Below are 22,277 nucleotides of genomic sequence, written 5' to 3' on the forward strand. Positions count from 1 at the left end.
TTGCATCCACCACATGCAGAATGGAGCCCACATCACAATTCTTTGAGAACCCCGCACAAGTTTGCTCATGCCACCTGCAAAACGAGTCAAAAAATACCTGGCAAATGTATAAAGAACCTGATTTCCGCATCTTCCTCCCCCTTTTCCTAGATTTAATGAATGATTTTTTTTCCCCTTTCCTTTTCTCTTCTCTAGAATAAACCCATCCGATCTCCTAGCTAGGATCACTTCCATCCCCACCCTCCCTTGTGTTGAGAAATTGCAGTGAGTTGAGTCGCTCTGCATATTAATGAGTTCGCAGGAAGGGCAGCAGGAGCTGTTTTAAAAGAGGACAGGAGGCGGAAAGAGGCAGAGGCAGTTCAGACAGAGAGCTAAAACTGACAAGGCAGCAGCAGCAGCAAGAGAAAGGAATCCAGACGTTCTCCAAGTTCCTTCCCTGGCAACATCAAGCCAGTGAATCAGTGAATCTGCTCAAAGACCAGAAGCAAGAAGAGCAATCCGATTATATAAGTGAGCTCTCCGACACATCTATTTAGATACCTGAGGTCTTACCATGAAGCCTCTGACAGCAGTTTTACTTCTGCTGTTCATTGTAATGTGCTTAGCCACTGCAGAAGGTAAGTTAGTTTCTTGTACCTATTCCCCATTTAAACTTCTTTCGAGTGATTTTTTCCCCCTCAGTATTCTGTGTTTGCTCCTTGAAATACTATAATGAGATTATTTTGTTGTCCTCAGTCTGTAGGGGGAAGAATTGATATGGTGAATCTAATAGTAGTGGAAGGTAGTTCCAGGCTGTTGTTTTTTAAGGTGTAAGTAGTGGTAAAACACAGGGGACAAAGTTGTGCCCTCAATTATAGTTTTACAGCCCATTTATTCTGGTATGCAGTATATCTGGGGTAAATGCTCTGAAATCAATGGAGTTACTCCAGATTTGTGCAGTTGGAAGTGTGCAGAATTTAGCTTGAATGCAGTATAACGGATTGAACTGAGGGTGAAATTCCGACAAAGATGTTTTCTAGTTTTCCACGAAAATGACAGTTACAAAACTCAGATTTTGTCAGGCTTGGGAGAGACCTTTAGAATTTGTGCAAGTAAGAAATTCAGAAGCACAATTTAGAGTCCTCCCCCTCGCCCCCCAAGTTCTACTTGCGAAAGTAGAGTGGAGACAAAAACCGAGAGCCGTGTAAGCTTGTTCATCTTTACGACAGACTTTAGCTCTTTCCTTTTGCATTTGTTAAAGCTTAGTTTAATCACAGCAGGTGCACTTTAAAAAATCAACACTGACCACACTGCTGTACTGGGTCTATTTACCACAACAGTTGCAGTACTTTAACATGTCTTTCTCAGGGAGTTATTAAAACTTTCTGTGGTAAATCAGGAGGAAAATATTGCCCTTTTCAGCTCAACAACCCCCCAAAGTGTAAATGTTTATAGGTTTTTAAAACATGACTAGTCTGTATATTTACATAAGCTAATGATTGGGGGGGAAATTAACTGCAATTGGTACACAGTAACTTTGTACACAAATGGTAAATACTTTCCCTTGTAGGATCAAAGTGCAAATGCTCAAGAAAGGGTCCTAAGATAAGATTCTCTGCTGTTCAGAAACTGGAAATCAAACCAAAGTATCCACATTGTAAGGAAAAAATGATCATGTAAGTGTTCCTGTATGCTTTCTACTCTGTACCAAGTGAAGTGCATCTCCTTGTATTGCAACCTCCTTCTTTGTTTTTTAGAATTTCCTGATATACGAATTTCCAACGTTAGCCATAATAAAATATGTAGCTACATGAACCAATCCTATCTGTGGTATGTCCGTACAACAGAATCTGCGTAATACTATAAATAGCTAAAGAATATTGCTTATGAGAGTAATTATTAGTTTAACAAACGATTAGAGTCAAATTCTACTTTCAGCTGCCCAGATGTGAATCCAGAATGCTAAACTCAGGCTACTGTGGATTTACATGGGGAGTAACAAATGAGAACAGAATTTGGGTCACGAAAGTTTCAAGTAATGAAGAATCATCCAAATTCATTGGGCCAAATTTTTGTCTCAGTTACATTAGTACAAGTCCCTTGATTTCAGTAGGGTTGCGTGGATTGTAACTGAAAGTAGAATTCTGTAAGAAAAATCCCACTATCTGTATTAGCAAATAGCCATGCATTGACCAATGCTGAAATGAAACCTCAATAGAAACAATTGATAAGCTAAAGTCAAAAGGAGCTCTAAAGATTAGATCAGTGGGGTATATTACAGTTTAAAACAATGGCATGGGAGCGGGGTGTTAATGTATCCTGTCTTGTATATCGTAAAAGTTTTTGAAAGGCTTTGCACAAAATACAAACCAGGCTATGTGCCTGCATAAGAACCATAGGGTCAGAATAGCTGAAAATACTTATTCTGCTATTGACTCCATTGCTCTGCAAGGACAGAAGAATGTCCTCCTATACCCACATGTACAGACACTCTTTTCTCAACCTAGGTATTATATAATTTTTTAACATTAGCTTTAATAAAAAATGTTATCTGTTCTTATTAGCTGCTTGTCAGATCTTCAAAAAGGTTAGGCATTGAATATCTTGTAGCATTTGTTCCTTACCAGTTAATTTTACCAAATTTACTGAAACTTAGAAAGATGCTTTAATATATCACGGTGCAATAGATTTATATCTCTTCAAAACACAGACTGCTCTCAGTTACACCAATGTAAACTCTGGGTCAAATTCTTTTTTTAGTTACTCTGGTTGGGCCCAATCCTGCCTGCTTTGAAGTGAATGGCCAAACTCCCCATTCAATAAGGGAAGAATTGAACCCACTGATTTCAAAGCAGCTCCCCCAGATTTACAAGCAGTGTAACCGAAAGCAGTATTTGGAAGTTGCACTCATCTAGCTAAGGCAGGATTTAGCTAACGCAGCCCAGGACATATCCTTTATATTGAGATGATCGATGCTTGAGTAATTTTTTTAAAATATTTAAATTGTAAAAGTGAGGCATGCTGCCCGGGGCAAAGTCAACTCTCAGGTTCCAAATTAGTCATTTGAAATGAACATGTCGAGCAAACATTTTGAATCAATGACCCTTTGAACTCTCGCAGGGGCTTAAATAAACAACACTTTGAATGGTCAGAGCGAAAGGCATCTTTGGCCAAGTGGTAATAATATTTAGAATCCAGAAATCCTCCGCTCAGGAGCGGGGCCCTCTTTCCAGCGGGTGCAAACAGTCACTTCTATTTTATGTCAATCACCTGGGCTAACAAAAGGAGCTGAAACCTGCATCAGCATAGAAGCAATTGGAGAATTTGCTACTCCGCTCTGTGCTGCTAGAGACTTCAGTCTGTGCCTGGGCGTTTGATTGGCTGCTGGAAAGGCAAGCAGCAATCCGCTCTCCCCAAGCAAGATGCCAGCAGAAGCTGGAGGGTGAAGCGCTGTCAAGAAAACAATAACAAGCTTTGCTGGGATAAGCCTGTGAGAGACAACTGCTCCAAAGCACTGGAAGCAGGGCCAGACTTGGCAGCCAAGGGGAGAAGGGGAAATGGTGAGCACGAAATGAACCTCATTACTGCAAATTCTCACTTTCAAGAAGAATGTCAGGAAAACATATAAAATACTTTAGCTTTTGCTAAAATGCCTTGGCAAAAGAATTAGCTTTCAAACGAGGCTCTGATCTTGAGTATAGCCGTGCAAATTTGGAGAACCTCTATTACCTTGCCTTACTCTGGTTTTGCACCCCAGTGGTGTAACAAGCTGGCCATTCCTATTCTGTGGAGAGAGAATTTAAGACTTCAGTGGAATTTCTCCTGATTTACACCAGTGTAAGAGGAGGAGAAGGCAGACATGTTGTCATTAGTGCTTTTGCAGGGAGTGACTCTTATCTACTTCAGTGTCACTTGAAATCAGTACTAGGGAGAAGTGGGGGATATTGGAACAACTGGAGGGAGCTGTGACCAGAAGTGATTGATACCATAGTTTCAGTACAAGATGCAGAAAAGCCAGGTTCCTGTAATGGATTTTTGTGGCTGTTGTTGAGGAAATAAAATCAGTGAATGATCTTGATTCTCCTCCAACCCTTCCCATAAGCTCGACCGTTCTCTGGTCTATTTACATGGAAGAAGTGTGTAAACTGTAGGGTGATTGGCAGACCCTGGAATATACTGTTTGGAAGAGATTCATCTAATGACATAAAATACATAGGTAGAACTGGAAAAGTTTGTGAAAGTCAGCAAATCTCTGACCCCTTGGTGTTGTCTAGACCTCCTCTGAGCAGGGTTAGCCAGCATGGTGGCCAATACCCAAGCAGCTGGTCTACACTACCACTTTTACCATCGCTACCATCAATGGAGATGAAGTAGTGAAAGTGTAGAGAGCCTGAAAATGAATTCAGCTAAATATTTGTGAGAAGAGGGTTTAATTCATTGACAGAAGGCAAAACTCTCCTTTAATTTCATGGCAGCCAGATCACCCTCTTATTAAAAACATAATGAACAAAATTCTACACTGATTTATATTCCATCCAGTTCCTATCACTCACAAACATTTGGATATATATATACACACACACACGCACACAGAGAGAGAGAGAGAGAGAGAGAAAGAATATATGCTATATATTGCTCAAAGACTTAAGAACTCTTATTGGTGTTAATGGAAACTGCCAACAGAGATAAGAGTTTCTTTATTCTATTTCAAAAGCGGATGGAAACAGTGCAACCTCCTAGAACACATATTGTCTTTGTGTACAAGAAACTTTACGGCTGTATATAGGAGAAGAGATGGACCAACCTACCCCAAACTGCTTGGTACAATATGCAGATGATTTTATGCAAAAACTGTACATGCTAGCCCTGATTCTAAAATGTGTTGCCCAGCTCAACCACATGGCTATTGGTGGCTTGGACTTTCTTCTCTTCTCCCCAATTTGTAGTTGGGCAAAGCAGCCAGGAACCTGACAGTCAAGGGGAACTCTCAGCTGGCTGGATCGAAGGAGTTGAGTTATCATAGCAGCACTATGCCACCTGGTTACTTTCCCCAGCATAGAGAGAATGGCCAGGGGAAAGGAACGGAGCTTTAACTATTTTTAGCTGTCAAATGGCCCCTTAAAGCCATAATCAGATGAGCATAAATTAGGGGAGTGGACCAATCCCCATCCAGCTTCATGATTCTAGGGGCCGGCAAAGATACTATACAGTTACCTTTGGTCCCCTGGGGTACACCCCTAATCCCAGAGTGACACAAATATGCAGGAAGCCACTCAGCGTCAGACTTGTTGCAAAACTGTCTTTGAAGCCGATGCTGTAAATAGGCAGAATGACTTCCAGCTGAGATTAACCAAGCTCTCTGTGTACAGGTTTTCCCACGGAGTAACTCTCATTTAGCCCACTTGGGGGAGCTGCCACCAATGTTAACTCATCTGGGGCAATGTGCAGGAATCACATGCACACAGAGAACAAGGGCAGCCACAAGATGAGGAATTCTGTTAAATGGCAAAGCCCACTCTAGTGGCTGGCCTCCAATGGGCAGTCATAGGAGGTGCTAACTGGGTTACCCATGACCCATATACTATACAAAATCCCAATGGCAAAAGAGTGCATCAGTCATTAAAGTATGATTTAACTGTATGGATTTATCCAAAAATCTATTAGGAATTTGGAATATCCCTTTAAAAGAAACCCTAGCATTCAGGATTGTTTTTCCCCCAGCACAGAGTTAACATGGTATCACTCCAAATGATAAGATGAACGTCTACTATAGAACAATGCATCTCAGTCTTAAAACTCCTTTATTAACTCAACTAGTCAGATAATCATGCCATGAATGTTATCATAAGTTGGTAATAAACTTTAGTGCAAATAAAGTTGCCCTTGATTACTTTTCTGAAGCAGAGTTATGCACCGTCGTTCTCCAGAGGCCCTGCACCTCTTCTCCTGTGGTTTAGTTTGTCATTTTCTGAAAATATTCTGTACACTCCTTGAGCAAAACAGCACGGACTGAGTTCTGATTTCATGTCCCACACACACACACACAAATCCCACTGCCAAGACAATAACCACTGGACGCAAATACTATTCCTCAATCTTGATTCCATTAAAACTCACTGCCCAGAGGTCTCAGTTCTCCCATTCAGTTCAATGAGAAAATGTTCTCTATGGATTGAACCACACAGGAATTATCTTAGTGAGGCCCAAGGTAAGAGCATAGGGTCTCTATGTTGTAGCATTAATTCCCCTCCCTCAACATGCACACAGACCCTTAACACCTTTTCCCGCTCCTATTGTTCATGCTTCCACTACAAGTGATTTGATGTCTTGTGCTTTTGCAGCATTCGTTTGCCTCTTACTGAGGGCAAAACCAAGCAAAGCCAGAATTCAGCCCCCATTCTGTGACTAGTTAGTGAAAGACATACTGAGACCCTGGGCCAGCCCTGTGGGGCTCCAACCAAGAATTCAGTCCCGTAGCCAGAGCTGAAGAAAAGGACATGCTTCAACCTGCTCTCTGTCCTTTGTCTGAATTTTGCATTGTGGTATCCCTTGCTGATTTGTAGAGCGGGTAAAAAAAAATGTAAAAAAAAAGGTATTTTCATCCAAAAATTGGCCCCTTTTTCAAAAATGAAACTTTTGTGAAAAATTCTCAACATTCTCAGAATTTTCCATTTTCCTGGAATGTTTCTAACGGAAATTTTTACCAACTTAATTTTCTAAATTGTTTTTGAAATGTTTTAGTTTAACCAAAAACTGTGGCTCCATACTCAAAACCAGGTTTCTAGAAAATGAACATTTTGGATAAAAAAATGTGGCTAAAAACGTAACCGAAAAAGTTGCCAAAAGTGGAAAATTGAGCCATTTTGAACCCTTAGAACTAAAAGCAACTCTGAAATTTAAAATGTTTTACTAAGTTATTTTCCCATTTCTAGACCAGCTCTGCTGATTTGTCAGTGAAATCATGACATCATCTGGATTATGGTAGACCATTAATTAACCAGCATTAAATGGTTGACGCTCAAACAAAGGACAAAGTAGGAGGAAACCAGAAGGGCCAGGAAGTAAATCGGCCATGTGTTACCTCCTTGCCTGGTCTTATTTCCAGGATGAGGTGCCATCAGTCCTTGTGATTCCTCTCCAGTGCAGCTACGGTCAAGTTTAAATGGATTGGACAGCACGCTGATAAAGCTAGAGATGGTCCCAGGTGGCTGCTGTCTTCCTTGCACTGCAGACTAGCCCTTTGGGTCTCCAGAAACTTGCAAAGCACACAAGTACTGCTAATGAAAGCATTACTGCATACAAAATCAGTGATCCAGACCTAATCCTTGGTCTTCCAAGTAGCATTGTCCAATGGGACTTTTTGCATGTGCTTGAATTATTTGTCTGAGTAAAGGTTTGCAGAACTGGGCCCTAATTGACCATTTTATTTAAATCAGTTATTAAACCCCAATATAAATGTTTGCTAGAGCATGGAGTAAAACTATTGATTAAAAATGATGGGCAGCTCAGCTGGTGTAAATCGGCCTAACTCCATTGGTGACCATGGAGCTACACCAGCGGAGTACCTGGCCCAGTTTTATAATTGCAAACTCAAATTTTACCATGGAACATAGTGGCTTGTTATCCTCTCAGTGCACATGTGCAACTCTCATTAACGTGAATGAAAGACTTGGAGCAAGAGCGAGCCTGTTGGTTTTTATGAAATGTTCATAGTGACCAATGTGAGTTATTCATGATCTTTCTGTAGTGATCATTCCTTTTCTATTTCAGTGTAACTATGCAGTCACGGTTCAGAGGAGGACAGCAGTACTGCTTGCATCCCAAACTCCAAAGCACAAAGAGATTAGTTAAGTGGTACACAATATGGAAGGAGAAACGCAGGTGAGTACTAATTTCACTCAGCAAAAGATACTCCTGTTTTCTGTGGGATCAAGTGATGTCATTATAGGTAACTACATTTGTTCCTTTTGGCAAATAACGTACCTTTCTTGCTTGAATGCTTGAGACATGGCAGCACAGAACAGTTAGGTGTAATAGTCCAAATGGCTCTCTCTGGAATATGGCACAAATACTAATTAGACTGAAATGGCTAAAATCCTCCTAAATAAAATGCTACAGATAGCACATTAGTTTAACTGCTTCTGGGTCTATTTTTTTTTTTAAGCATCATGAAGGTGAAAAGGTCATGTGGTGCAAGGTTAGATACTATTAATAGTCTTGAGATTACTATCTAAATGCCTACAGTAAAATTCTCATACTCTAAACGATCAATTCAATGTGATCGATTTATTTGATAAAGCCTACAAATTCCATCTGTAAATAGTCAAATAATATAAATGGCTCTGAATGCAGTTTATTCCTAGTTATGGGATAGGCTGCTCTGAGAATAAATAGTAGTACTTTGCACTTGCACAGTACTTGTTATCTGACGTTTTCAAAGTTTGTTACACCTTATCGCCTCCAAATCAGAGATGAGGAAACCAAGGCAAGTAAAGGCTAAGTTACTTGCCTAGGGTCAAACACAAAGTCAGTGGCAGAGTTGGGAACAGAAACCAGGTCTCCTGAGTTCTAAGCACTAGGAGTTCCAGGTCCCATGTTCTAAGCACTAGGAAACACTACCACCCTATATTGGATTATCCAGATTTTAGCACATTTTCACCAAACTGTAATTTCATGCTATAACTCTCTATGGCTTGATTGCTGGATGCAATGCTACCTTTCCCCTTCCATCCTGGCCTTTGCACAAGCTAAGCCATCAGTGACAAACAGAAAAGAAACACAGACATAAATGAACACCAGATTTAAAATGGATTACGTTGTCTGTAAATAATTAAGAGGAAGTCTAAAGGAACAAAGGGGAGCTAGCTGCCCACTTCCCCATTGGCTTTGAAATGGAGTTGGGTGCCCTGTAATAATTTTCCCCTTAGTAGGGATGTCCAGCGATTTCTTAGAGCTCATTATTAGTTGAGGAGCTGAAGCAGGGAAGTGTAAGAAAGCTTCATTTCCTCTCACGCCCTGTAGCTAGTCTCCCCGTTTCTTTTGGCAGGAAAAGGGTAGCAGAGGGAGGACTTACTGTACACAGAACTTAAAGGATATCCTTGGAGGAGTGAAAGATCTTACCACCAGCTCCAGTAACGATACCCTCGAGCACAAATATTACTCACACTGGTTTAAATTCACTCATTGGTAGAGTATCGCTTAACCCATGCAGCACCCCAGGATGTGTAGATGTGGGCAGCTCTCTGCACCCTCTGTGGGCTGGGGGAAGTTGGATCTGTCTGAGCTCTGAATATGCTGGCATGGAATAGAGCACTGTAGAAGAACCGTCAGATGCAGGCTGACATTGGATCCAGTGCCTGGCCTGGGCTATGGAGCAACAGTGGCCGCTCTTACCTTCCCGAGGAATGGGCCTGGCCATGGGTGTGGATTAGATCCCATCTCTCCAATCACCACTTAATTCCCTTGCACAAATCCCATTTACGCAAGTGGTGTGGATGGGGGACTCAAGCTGCGTCCATTTACAGCACTCGCCTTTGAGATCTACACCTGTTATTGTGATGGTGCAATAAAATGTCAAGCACTCCTCCTTCACAAACATATACTGCCATATCTCACTTGCTGGATCCACTGCACGTTCGCAGCTCTGAGGATATCTTAGTGGTACTTGGTTTTCAAGGAATAGGGTTAAAGGACATTGCAAAGGAATAGACAAGTGACTTGCCCCTGATTTTTCTAATAAATCTAGATGGGACTCTTCTCTCATTTCTACCTTTAAACTTCAGGTCCCAGAATACAAATCATAAGCTCCATGAACCACCAGGAGGGGCCACAGTTACCAGTGCAACATTCTCTTTCCCATTCTGGAAATGCTCAACAGTCTTTCTAGAAAAGAGGGTAGGAAAGGAGAAAGGGTATCATCAAAGATATAATGAAATCAGCATGGGAGAAATCTGAATCAAAATGTAAAACTAAACAGCATGTAAAGGTTTAAGGAACCGTGGAATGTTTACATAAATGTTAACTGCGAAAAGCACATAGCATAATCTCTAGCGAAAGACCAACTCTGGAGCCTGAATGAAAGAACCGGACGGGGGACATCAGAGGGAATGTACAGTAGCTCAAACACACTGAATGAATTAGTCGTGTAGTAAAGGGTGTGGAATGGAAAACTCTCATTGACTTCAATGTGCTTTGGGTCAGGCAAGTATGTTAAGAGAGGAAGGATTTCTAAAGTAGCAATAATATAGAGCCAAATCTTTTTTCCATTTTAATCAGTGAGAACTTTCTCGTTAACTTCAGTATTGAGCTCAGATTGTGATCACCCGAACCCTACCCTAAAAATCCAGTCGACTGAGCCAAGGGCAAATGCAAATTCTTTTGTGGAAACGTCTTGTTCCTGGATGACAAGTTTGCCACTGTGCAGGGCGGATAGCCAGGCTGATGAAAGTTCATGGCATTAATGTATGTAAGGGACACCACTCCATGTTGATATTTTTGCCTATCTGCCAGCTCTGTATAAGCTGTTTGTGGGCTGGTAAGTAAATAGAATGCATTGTGAACTGTCAACTATTATGTAATGCCATATTTCCTTACTGTTTGTAAAGGCTACCATTAAAACAACAAAGGAAATGAAACCACAGACTCTTACTGTGACGCTATGTCCGTGTTCTTCATAGAGATATTGTTATGATCTGAATATGGCATAACTAAGATGTGTTTTGGGCAAAATAAGTCATGTGAGATATCATTTGGAAAGGTTATGATTTGCTAAACATCATGTGGCACCCCTGAGGTGGGGGGTAACCCGTCACACTTACGCTCAAGTAACGTTAGTGATCTGCCTTAAGCTGATAAAAACAAGACGCATTAGATTTAAGCTTGCCAAGGCAAAGGTCCTGGTATCACATGGCCTCACTCGTGCTGTGATGCCTGGGTATAAAGGCACTGCTTGGGGTCTTAGCCTTATCTTTGAATTTCCTTGTGTCTGTGGGTTTGTCAGACTTTTAATGCCAACTTTGACATATTCTTGTGCCTTATTAACATGCTTTATATAATCATCCCCTTGTTAACAAACAGGACAGTATTTTAGTAAAGCATCAATACCTGTCTAACTCTGTTGTCTTTCAAGCTTCACAATATAGGGTAGATCGTTCCATATACAGGGAGTTACCCATGAATGGGCCAGGAATCTCCAGAAAGTGTGCTTACTACTGTGCATTTAACCTGTTCTCCCTTCCTCGCATCATCCTCCCCAAAATACAGCTCGGGGCAGGAGTAGGTTATAATTGTACCTCATCTGATATAATTACACATATTCATCTGTTTAAAAGAACTAGGAATTTGCTCAGCATGTTCTGGCTACAGTGATGGCATATTGACACCTTCTGTAAACCTGGGGAAATATTCTGTTTAGAGAGAGAGTCCTCCTCAGCCTATATTGTACTGTCTGCATGTCAGTTCTCCAGTTTATTCCCCTCTATGGAAGTAGGTGTCATGCCCCTTAGTATCTCCAGACTGTGGGTTCCACTTCAGGGCAGCTGTTCTATAACAGGGAAGTTACTCCAGTGTCAGTTGTGACTCTAACTCCAGCTAACCGCATTGCTTATTAACTCTCTAGGCTTTTGCCAGCCTCAGTATAGAACTTAACAGTCCCCTTGGAAACCCCAGTCCCTCTTGACACTAAGTAATTGGACCCCTGTGAAATTAGCTCCCTTTCACTGCTATGTCACAGAACATCCAAGTTCCATGGTTCTCAAAGGACCAGACACACACCACAGGTCAGTCAGTTCCTCCTTAGATCTCCCTCCTTTACCCAATGAGGCAACACAGTCCGATCCTAAACATATTTAGGCTGTATTGATTAAATGAAAATGAAGCAAGAGATATTTGCACAATGCTAAGAATACTAAAGACACAGACAGACAAAGACAAACTTAGGTTATTGTCTTATAAAACTTCTGTTTGAAGTAACCCAGTCTTACAAGTTCAGCCGCTGAGGTTTATCCCAGCTGTGGCAGCTAAAGGTCCTTTACCTGGGAGACAAAGCCCTTGCTTCTTAGGATCCAATCAAATATAAAGCCCTGTGTCCTTCCAGTAGGCAGCTTTTATCCAAAAACCCTGACATCTGATTGTTCTGACCCCAGAGGTAGCAGATGCAAAAGGTGATGGGGAGTCCATGAGGTAATTCTTCGGTGAAGTCATCCTGTGTGACTCATCCCTGGGTAGTTTCCCCTTCTTTATTGTCCTGTAAACTGTACCTACCCCTTGTACTAAGAATCAAGGAGTTTCCTTGGAACATGTTGCTTTTCAATGGGTGTCAATTGACCACTCTGCCCCCTAAGGGATGTAGCCATTTCTATGGGCAAAACTCAGCAATGATCAATGGCTCTTGTTATCACGAGGTCCGTCCCAGCCATGTGAGAGTTATGTAATGCACATGTACAGTTATTACTCTTAACATGAGAAATCCAGAGATAAGTATCTGAGCATTACAGTCATCCATTCATAAGCGTTTAGGAAAGTCCAGGCACTATATGTTTTACTGCAATTTTAACAACTTAATTTTAATAATGTTCCACCAGCATTAAGCCTTCTTGACTCTCAGTTGATACATAGCCTAGAGTTGGCCTAAGCCTCCAGCCTCACAGCACGATCCTGTTAACTTTCTCCTACGGCTTATTCCCCACCTGAAGTCTCAATTCCCCTTTTGCAACAGCACATCCAGTTGTTTTTGAAATCATGATGATGTCACAAGCAGGGAAGGAGGGGCTAGATTTAGCCCTGGGATACACTATCAGGGCACATGTCCCCAGTGGCTGCAGATCCATCAGGAAGGATGCTGGGATGGCTAAAGGTTCCTGTAATTCCTCTGCCCTCCAAGTGGATGGTTGTTTGCTGCACAACCCTGGAAGTGGGCAACACTGGCCTATGGAGGGGAGCATTGCTAGGCTGGACACAGAGTGCACTGAAACTCAACACAACTTAGAGAATCAACTCCAGGAGAATCTCCAGAGAGTAGTGGTGTTTAGAGCGGCTCTGAATTCTTCCTCCTGCCCTGTTCCCCCCCAAGGAAATTTTTGAAGAAAATAAAAAAAAATTCTTTTTGCCCAAATTTTCCACATTTTCAGCCAAAGAAGTCTAACCCCAAAAGATTTTGGCCAAAACCCAAAAGAGTTGGCTGAAAACTTTTGGATTTTAGCTGAAATATTTTGACAAAAAATGAAATTTTCCACAGAAAGCAGACACCTTTTACAAAAAAAAAAGTCATTGCGATGAAAACATACGTTTGATGGTAAAATTTTCCACAAGCCCTAGTGGTCTACAAAGCTTGCCGGGGATTATTTGAGGATGAGGTAGATGTAAACTTCAGCTACCAGCAGCAGCAGAGTTAAGTGAGCCTAACTGCAGGAGTCATAGAGAGAAGCAGCAGGAGCAGACGAACTTCTCAGAAACCAAGAGCCTGATTGTAATAAAAATTTAGGGAAGAGACAAAATATGTGATGTTTTGAACCCAATCCCATTGCCTTCAAAGTCAAAGAGGGTTTTGCTAATGACTTCAGTGGGAGCTGGACTAAGCCCACAGAATGTTTTTTCATGAGGTGTCAGTGGTTTTTAAAGTCAAATGTAGTGTAAAAATGAATTCCTGCTTTCCCAAAATATCTCTGGGGCCAATTATAATCATGCCACTGTAGATTGTTTTAATCAGTGGAGACTGCATGCCCGGAATATTTCAGCAATATTACAGAGGGAAAGTTAAGTAATTCTGCTTTTAAATATTTAAACTAGCAACATATTTTCACATATTAGCTTGTACTTTTCCCGGAGCAAAAAACATGTTGTTGGATGTGGAGTCCCTCATTTTAAATGTCCTAATAATCCTTTCTGTGGTAGATTTGACCACTCTCAGGGTACATCTACACTACAGCGGGGAGTCGATTTAAGATACGCAAATTCAGCTACGTGAATAGCGTAGCTGAATTCGACGTATTACAGCCGACTTACCCCGTTGTGAGGACGGCGGCAAAATCGACTTCTGCCGCTTTTTGTCGGCGGCGCTTACTACCACCTCTGCTGGTGGAGTTAGAGCGCCGATTCGGGGATCGATTGTCGCGTCCCGACGGGACGCGATAAATCGATCCCCGAGAGGTCGATTTCTACCCGCCGATTCAGGCGGGTAGTATAGACCAGGCCTCAGTGAGTGGAAGAAAGGAAGAAGGGTGGAAGGGTGGAAAGGAATTCAAGAAAGGAAGAAGGGTGGAAAATTCTGCTTTCATTTGTGCCAATACAACTGACTCTGCTGAAGTTAGTGACATTCCTCCTGATTTCCACCGATATAAATGAGTGCAGAATTTGGCTCCGAGTGTTTAATCACCAGGATAGTGGGGAAGGTTTAACTGTAATCAAAATGACTTAAATACCTAGCTTTCTGTTTTTATTTCCCAGGGTTTATGAAGAATAAGAGGAAAACTCTTGGTAAAAGGAACGGAATTTGTTTGGCTGACTTCAGGAATGGACTCTGCAAAGAATATTTCTCTCTCACAGACATAAGACACAAATTCTATATTATTATAAAGCACTTTTTAACAAGGGTCAGTTTTTACATTTTATAGCTGTGTGCGGAAGGCTCCCAGATTTGTCTCTTGCACACTTCAAATTTCATACCTGTCTGCTTTATACTGAGATTGTGAAAACTCATGCTTTTCATTTTAAATAAATGCTTTTTTTGTATTCATTCATACATCACTATGATTACAATCGAGCTTTATAAGCTCATTAGACAAACAATATTTGTAGCGGTATTATATAATGGTGTCCCTTATCCTTTTGTACTGGGAAAGCTTCAGTGGTGTGCTTAGGGTTTCTAGTAACGTTGTCCAACTATGGTGGAAGCTGCACAATATAGGGACTGAGGAAGAGCTTGCTGTGTAACATGCCACTGAAGTGTAGTGGCATAGATAACTGCAGAGATGAGGTTCCTTAGTGGCTTGTCAAATGGCTACGAACATCACTTTGTATCTGTTCTTAATGAAACAGGGTCTTGCTGAAAGGTGAAACATATTACATACCCCCACTTAATGTTTTACATACACTAGAAAACATTTCTAGAGCAGTTTTATTACTAAGAATGTGTTTGATCTATTTTCACCTGAGGTTCTTGTGAAAAGTTTGCAGCTTCATCCGTTTTCAGATATTTTAATTTTCAAGACTATTGTGTATGATTTTGGAGATTTGTAGCAAAAAATCTTTGAAAGGTACCTTTTTGTGAAAAATCGGAGAGGGCAAACATATAAAATAAATATATATGTTTTAGTCACAAAGCAACATATTCATTATTTTGAATGTAATACTTAAATATTAAGCAGTGCATTCCTCTTTTTAAAAATAAAATAACGAAACTACCTTTTCACGTGTAAATATACTACAGGGAGTCTCCCTATATTATCTTTCTGTATAATGTATTGTACTGCTAAATTATCATATGCTATTTAAATGTTTGAAATATTTAGAAAGTTGCATGCAGATTTCATATTTCTTTCTAAAAACAAATGGAAAAATACGTAATAAAATATATTTAAAAATGCCAAAGGCTGTTTTTCAATTTCATCGAGACAGTGTGAAACTCAATCTACTTCTTATGCTTTTTATCAAGGTTGCATTGATTCCGAAAGAGCCATAAAACATTAGTGAGAGAAGCTTAAGATACATAGCAGCAGTGGATATCCTGAGAATGTCATTTATGGCCAATTCAATTCTCACTGACCTCAATAGAAATTGGACTGGACCTTAAATCTAGAGAACCAGCCTATGTGAAAATGATATACATTCCCAGTGCAGTGGATATGAAGGCCTTTGTGAGTGTTATGTTTAATACTACGAGGGGGTTGCAGGGTAAAGCACCCAAGTTCAGGAAATAGTGTACAATAAAGTAAAATACAGGGTTTCTTCTAATAGTAAAATAAGATCATCATGAAATCCACATCCCACTGAAGTTTGATGTCAGTGATATTTGTGATACTTACAAAAATATCAACTATACACAGTACAGCCTAATGTTTTATTACACATAGGGACAAATACTGCTTGATTTTCTCATTTATTTATTTAAATCAGTAGGACTCACGTGTGCAAGGTGAGTAGGATTTAACTCAATCTATAACCTTTGTATTTCCTGACTTTAGGAGTGGAAGCCCAGCTCACGGAAATCAAGGGACAGGATCTCACCTCAGGTGTTTAAAGTAGTTAACATTAACATAAATGTTTGCATGTAATATATTTGTCTTCACTCAATACACGCTGTAGACACAAGCATGTACATAACAAATGAACATACTAGTATAACAGACAACCTGAGTACATTACCATGACTAACCATATCTATGTAATTTGAGGACTTGAATTATTATTTTAAAGTCAATTATAGAGCTTATGAGGAATGTCTAATTAGCAGCATTGCGAGCTGGCATCCTCCGTTGAAAGTACTATTATTGCATGAGCAAATGCAAGGGACATTTACCTTGCCATCTTTCTATTTTCATCAATGTGCCCTACCACTAAGCCATTTGATTTTTTGTAAAAGTGGTGCAAACGGATTTTCCCTCCACTAGTTTCAATGACACTGGAAATTTTTCCATGTTGTAGTGGAAAAGCAACTGCCCCACATCTGGCTCAGGCCATGTCCCATATGTTGGCAGCCAAGAGGACACCAGATCTACTGACAGTCAAGCTGCACATGGCAGAGCGGCACATGGCAGCTGGAGTGCAGGGTGGGATCTGGTCCACTGCCTGGAATGTTTTGTGCAGTTGATGAAAAATCATCATAGTTGCCTTGTATGTAAAATAAAATGGGCTGTGACCGGCTTAGGCAACTTGTCCCTAACACACCATCCATCCATCCATAGCCAACAGTGTGTGTTCAGTAGAGCATCTACAGCTAATGATGATAATGAGATAGGCATCTGCTTCTCCAGAACATGCCCCAAACATGTAATTTTATTTGCAGAATAAGAGAATATGTGTTCTAAATGGTCTCCATTACATTAAACGGGGTAACTTGATGGAAATCTGACAACAAAAATCTTAGGCTATGTCTACATTACAGCTTATGTTGGCATAACTTATGTCTCTCAGGGGTGTGAATAAAACACCCCCCTGAGCGACATGCGTTACGATGACATAAGCGCTCGCACGCACAGCGCTATGTAGGCTGGAGAGCTTCTGTCGCCGACACAGCTTCTGTCGTTCATGGAGGTGGTTTTATTATGCTGACAGGAGAGCTCTCCCCCATCGGCATAGAGCGTCTTCACCAGACACTCTGTAACGGCGCAACTGCACTGATACAGCTATGCCACTGCAGCGCTGTACATGTAGACATACGCCTAGACCCTTATTCTCTTCTTTGCCTCAGCAGCAGCCAAAGGGCAAAACATTTCAGGGAATCTCTGCACCTCAGCAGAACAATTTCCACACAGAGCATCAAGGTTGTCAATGAAGCTATGCGCTGTGGTTGATTTGATTCTCTTGTTAATACTGCAGCTGTTAAAAATATGAGTTTTCTAGAGCCTGGGTTGAGCGAACACCAGATTTAAGCTCTCAGTGCACTGGTCCACAAAAAGAAAACATGTAAGCCAGACTGTAACCTTATAATAACTGTAAGGTCAGCACTAGTTCAAATCACATGGTGTCTTTAAATAGTCGCTCTTTCTATTCTTTCTTTTCTGTATCTTTCAACAAAGGTGGTGCATAACTCTCTTCCAAAAATGTTTCTGTATTAAATAACCAAGCAAATTCCTGTTTTAGCCAAAGGACCTGGTCAGTTTCAGATAGAAGAAAATGGTTGGGCCTTCCTGATGCCAACTTCAGCAGAGAAGGGTGTCTGCTTTCATTGCAATGTAGGATGAATTAGAGTATGGTGGTCATCATGTTTTGCAAGTACTAGAGGAAGATGCTTTCCTTTCTCAAATCTACTTTTGGCATGTAGTTATCCCTATGACTGCTTAGCCCACATGCTCTCAACTGGAAACCTTCCACTCAGTGCCAATGGTAGCAGCTTTCTAAAAAAACTGAATTACTTACCCAGTTCAGTTCATAATCAAAATGCAAAACAATTCTCTTTAAACACAACCCCTCAGAAATGCTATATTTTTATTTTCCAAGGAAATTAACGGTCATGAAAAGTCCCCAAATGACAGTCCTGGGGCTTAAAGTCCTCTCTCTGGCCACGGAACGGTTGAGTACAAGGAACGTTGTTATACGCAGTGTTGTTGTAGCTGTGTCAGTCCCAGGATATTAGAGCGAAAAGGTGGGTGAGATAATATCTTTTATTGGACCAACTTCTGTTGATGAGAGACACAAGCTTTTGAGACACACAGAGGGCATTTTTGACATTTTTACTGAGAATTATATACCTTATAGAGACCATCCACTTGTGCCAGACTAGCTTATGGAAAATTCCTCTATCTTCTAATATCTAGCACTGGCAGGGCCGGTGCAACCCATTAGGCGACCTAGGCGGTCGCCTAGGGCACTAATATTTGGGAGGTGGTGACCGCGGCGGCTGGATCTTCGACCACCCTGGTGGTCATCGGTATTTTGGGGGCGGGACCTTCCGTCCCCTAGGGCGGCAAAAAAGCTGGTGGCACTCCTGAGCACAGGATTGCCTTTTGCTAGAAAAAGTTTTTTTTATTGTTGTTGGCTTGTTTGTTTTTTACTAAAAGCGCCCTTGGCAGTATGTTTTTAAATTATAGGGGAAAATGTTTGTGAATGTGAACCAGTTTTGCAAGCCCTGAAAATCACATCTGTAGTTTGCAAAGTTCATAAAGCCTCCAAGGCTATGAGGTGTGTCCATCTCTACTAGTGAGCCTTCACTCATAATAAGAAATAATATCCATCAAGCACTAGAGATATCAGCTATTTCCCAACAACTGAAACACTCCTGGTTAAACATTTAAAAAGAATAAAAACACATGTAATGAGCCCATTTAAAGTAGTTACACCCCTCTGTTCTACTGATCTGGTCTCCACTGCAGTGTAGCCCTCTCCTGTGTATACAAACACACAAACACAATCTTAATGTCCTTTGAAATGTACAGATTCATAACCAATTTACCATCCATTGCTCCCAATGGGTGAAATCCTGGCCTCAATTCAATCAATGGCAAAAACTGCCGTTAACCACAATAGGGACAAGGTTTCCCCATTGACTTTAATGAGATTTCATGGGGTAACTAAAAGCAGGATATGACCCATAGTACTTATAGGAAACAGAACACCAACTTGATGTCACGTGCATTTGAGAGCCACATCACTCCGTTTTCATAAGCCAAGAGGCACCTGCAGCACGAGTGACAGTAGAAAAAAATCTATAAGAATGCAAAAGTATGGATGGTCAGGAAGGTTGAATGTGAAAACATTTAATTCTCCTTTCTCAGAGTGTGGTGCGGCAGCTTCCTTTGATCCTGCTGTTCTGATGCCAACCATGGTTGTTATGCTTGTATTGACAATAAAGAAGAGTGAGCTACTGCTAAAGTAGAAAGAAGAGTTGTTTGAGACACAAATCCTTTGTGTCTCCATTGGCCCAATCCAGTGGGATGTATAACCAATGCATGTACAGAACGTGATAAATACTGTACGTATAGTATAACATATGTCATATATACCTTATATACCTGTGTGTGTCAAGCTACACACGTTTCACAGATTTCAGTGTGATACCCAGACCCACCTGGATGTATGGTCCTAAAATATAAACTATGAGCCAGCCTCTATCCCCGGCTACAGCTGTGCAACCCAAGTGTCCTGCTGCTGTATGGAAAGCAGGTAGTTGAACTGTCATTGTTAAATGGAGCCATTGCAAGCACATTTCGGAGACTGTAAATCCAAAACATATAAAATATATATTAAATAGTAGAAAGCTGAACTGGCTTGGTCAAAATGTGATTTTTCTTTTCATAGATACATAAACTTTAAGGCCAGAAAGGTCCATTTGATTATTTGGCCTGTGTTGTACAAGTGGCCAGGCTTTAGATTTGCACGCAGTTACCCCTTTATTGAGCCCAATAATACATGTTTAACTAAAGCATGTCTTCCAGAAAGGCAGCCAGTCTTTATGTGAAGACTTCAAGAGTTGGAGAATCTCTTCCCTTGGTAGTTTGTCCCAGTGGTTAATCACCCTTTTAAAAAATGTGGGCCTTATTTCTAATTTGAATGTGTCTGGTTTTAACTCTTTAGTCACAACCGAACCAATTCAGCATAAATTCTACATGCTTCACAATGTGCTTCCAATGAGCCCATGTGGCAATTATTTTTAGCATGTTCACCAACCTGTAGACATGAGCTTACTTAGGCAAAATAAAAACCAGGAGTGTGCAATGACAAACACCCAAACCACGCCCTGCGTACAATGCTTTAAATGTTCATCATCCACCCTCCGTCCTTCTATTTGGCATCGCATATCAGCTGGGCTGCATTCATTTAGCAATTATGCTATCGGGTTCTGTTTTAATAAGAGCACCAGTGTAAATCAAGCAGCTGCACTGAAAGTACACGACAATACAGGAAAACCTTGCCTTGCTTTTTTTTCAGCATGAGCACTACATGGGATTAGTAACATTATACAGAGCCTTTCAGCACTTGCATGTCACTTGTTCATATATGGTCTAGGTCAGGGATGGCCAAAAGTTTATTAACAAGCGATAGTCGTTCAGTGACCTCTGTTAAATGAGTTGATGCTCTAAGTCCAAGTCTTAGTCTCCAGATGTCCCCTGTGCCCCAAGTTACTGGGGAGCTCTTTAAATCAAACCACTGAGACTCACTAGTGAGCAGGGCTTAAATTCAGCCAAAGCCAAATATTTTCAAACCTGCAGGAGGCCCGGCGCCTCCCGCGAGGCAGAAGCCCCGAAGCCTCAACATGCACTGTGGGACTAAAGCCCCAAGCCTCAGCGCCTGCTGCAGGGTTAAAGCCCTGAGCCCCAAGCCCTTGCACACCCTGTGGGGCTGAAGCCTCTGCATCCCCCTCAGCACACGGCTAAAGCCCCAAGCCTCTGCACCCTCTCCCATAGGGCTAAAGCCCTGAGACTCCCACCCCACAGCTAAAGTCAGGAGCCCCAATGGATGGGGGCGGGAGGAGCTCTGGGAAATAATCTCTGAGAATTGAAGCCCTGGCTAGTGAGGGTTTATATAAACTAAGAGCTTCACTGACCACGTTTGTACTGTGTGACTATTCCTACAGCACTAACTACATTTCTATAGTCCTGTCAGAGCACACAATGGGCTCAGTGTTAAACAAGGGTTGGTATCGCTAGAGGCATTCTTTTAATTGGTTGTTCCAAAGTCCAGGTCAGGAATCTGGGAGCTGGTATCCCCAGGATATAACAGCGCCCATTTCATAAAACAAACACCACCAGAATTATTGGCACTAGCTGGACACGCCTTCTTGGTAATCCCAACAAAGGAGTTAAGCAGAGAACGCGAATGGAAAGCAAATTACCCTCACAGCCCTACAGCTAGTCTGGCCTGGTCATAAATTGTATATGACCAGGTGTGGGAATGGTAAGGAAGCTTTTATGGCCACTCCATAGACTGTACCTGTTGTGTGGAGAAATGGGAGGACCTTTGTAGCAAAGGCGTCAGTCTGGAACCTTCCAGAAACATTAATATGTATTCACTGCTCTTTCAAAGCATCAGTTCTACATGTTCAGGGTTTCCAGGCTCCAAAATGTGCTTCCTATAGGTTCTAAATAAATCTAGGCCACCTTTTTCAAAGCTGTCTGCCTAAAGTTAGGCTTCTAAACCCAGAAGTACTGAGCACCCACAACTTCCACTGAACTCAATGGGCGCTGTAGGTGCTCAGCATCTTTGAAAATCAGGCCATTTTCAGTTAGTCACCTACATATGGATTTAGGAGCCCAACTCCCAGCTCTGAAAAATGCTGCCCGGAGTGACTTTGGTAAATTGCTGGGTTTAGATTTTGGCATTCCATACTTTTCACACTGCCTGCTTATCACGCTCGCTTCAGTGGATTGTTGTGTGTGGCCAGATCAGGTATTTTTGTAAACAGTCTGTGCCTCAGTCTAGCAGACCAATCCAAAATGGACTTCCTAGATTTTTTTTACCAGACATAACACAGACCAGAATAGGAACTGTGATCACCATTACCTGAGAAATAAACAGCCTGCAGCTCCAAACAGCTTATTGCTAGGATGTCTGACCATACTATGCAATATGTATAATAAGCACCCCGCGTTTTTATATCCTATTCATGGCTGGCCGGCAATAACATATTGTGTCATTTTGCATTAGAG

The 22,277-nt window shown here is 41.4% G+C and overlaps 1 protein-coding gene across 1 annotated transcript; it reads left to right on the forward strand.

Annotated features, from left to right (window-relative positions):
- Window positions 1–314: 314 nt before the first annotated feature.
- Window positions 315–14,977, forward strand: CXCL14 (C-X-C motif chemokine ligand 14). Its single transcript, XM_034779816.1, has 4 exons — window positions 315–617; window positions 1,550–1,655; window positions 7,750–7,860; window positions 14,422–14,977. Exons 1-4 carry the CDS (start codon window positions 554–556, stop codon window positions 14,435–14,437), a joined length of 297 nt encoding a protein of 98 aa, XP_034635707.1. The 5' UTR covers window positions 315–553; the 3' UTR covers window positions 14,438–14,977.
- The last annotated feature ends 7,300 nt before the right edge of the window (window positions 14,978–22,277 follow it).

Source organism: Trachemys scripta, chromosome 8, assembly GCF_013100865.1.
Source record: "Trachemys scripta elegans isolate TJP31775 chromosome 8, CAS_Tse_1.0, whole genome shotgun sequence".
NCBI classification, from domain to species: Eukaryota; Metazoa; Chordata; order Testudines; family Emydidae; genus Trachemys; species Trachemys scripta.

Bases quoted from the DNA above. Each gene is read 5' to 3' on its own strand.
- CXCL14 (XM_034779816.1), top strand. From the start codon at position 554: ATGAAGCCTCTGACAGCAGTTTTACTTCTGCTGTTCATTGTAATGTGC. The intron at 618-1,549 runs GTAAGTTAGTTT...TTTCCCTTGTAG, and splicing joins GTGCTTAGCCACTGCAGAAG to GATCAAAGTGCAAATGCTCA. The intron at 1,656-7,749 runs GTAAGTGTTCCT...TTTCTATTTCAG, and splicing joins TGTAAGGAAAAAATGATCAT to TGTAACTATGCAGTCACGGT.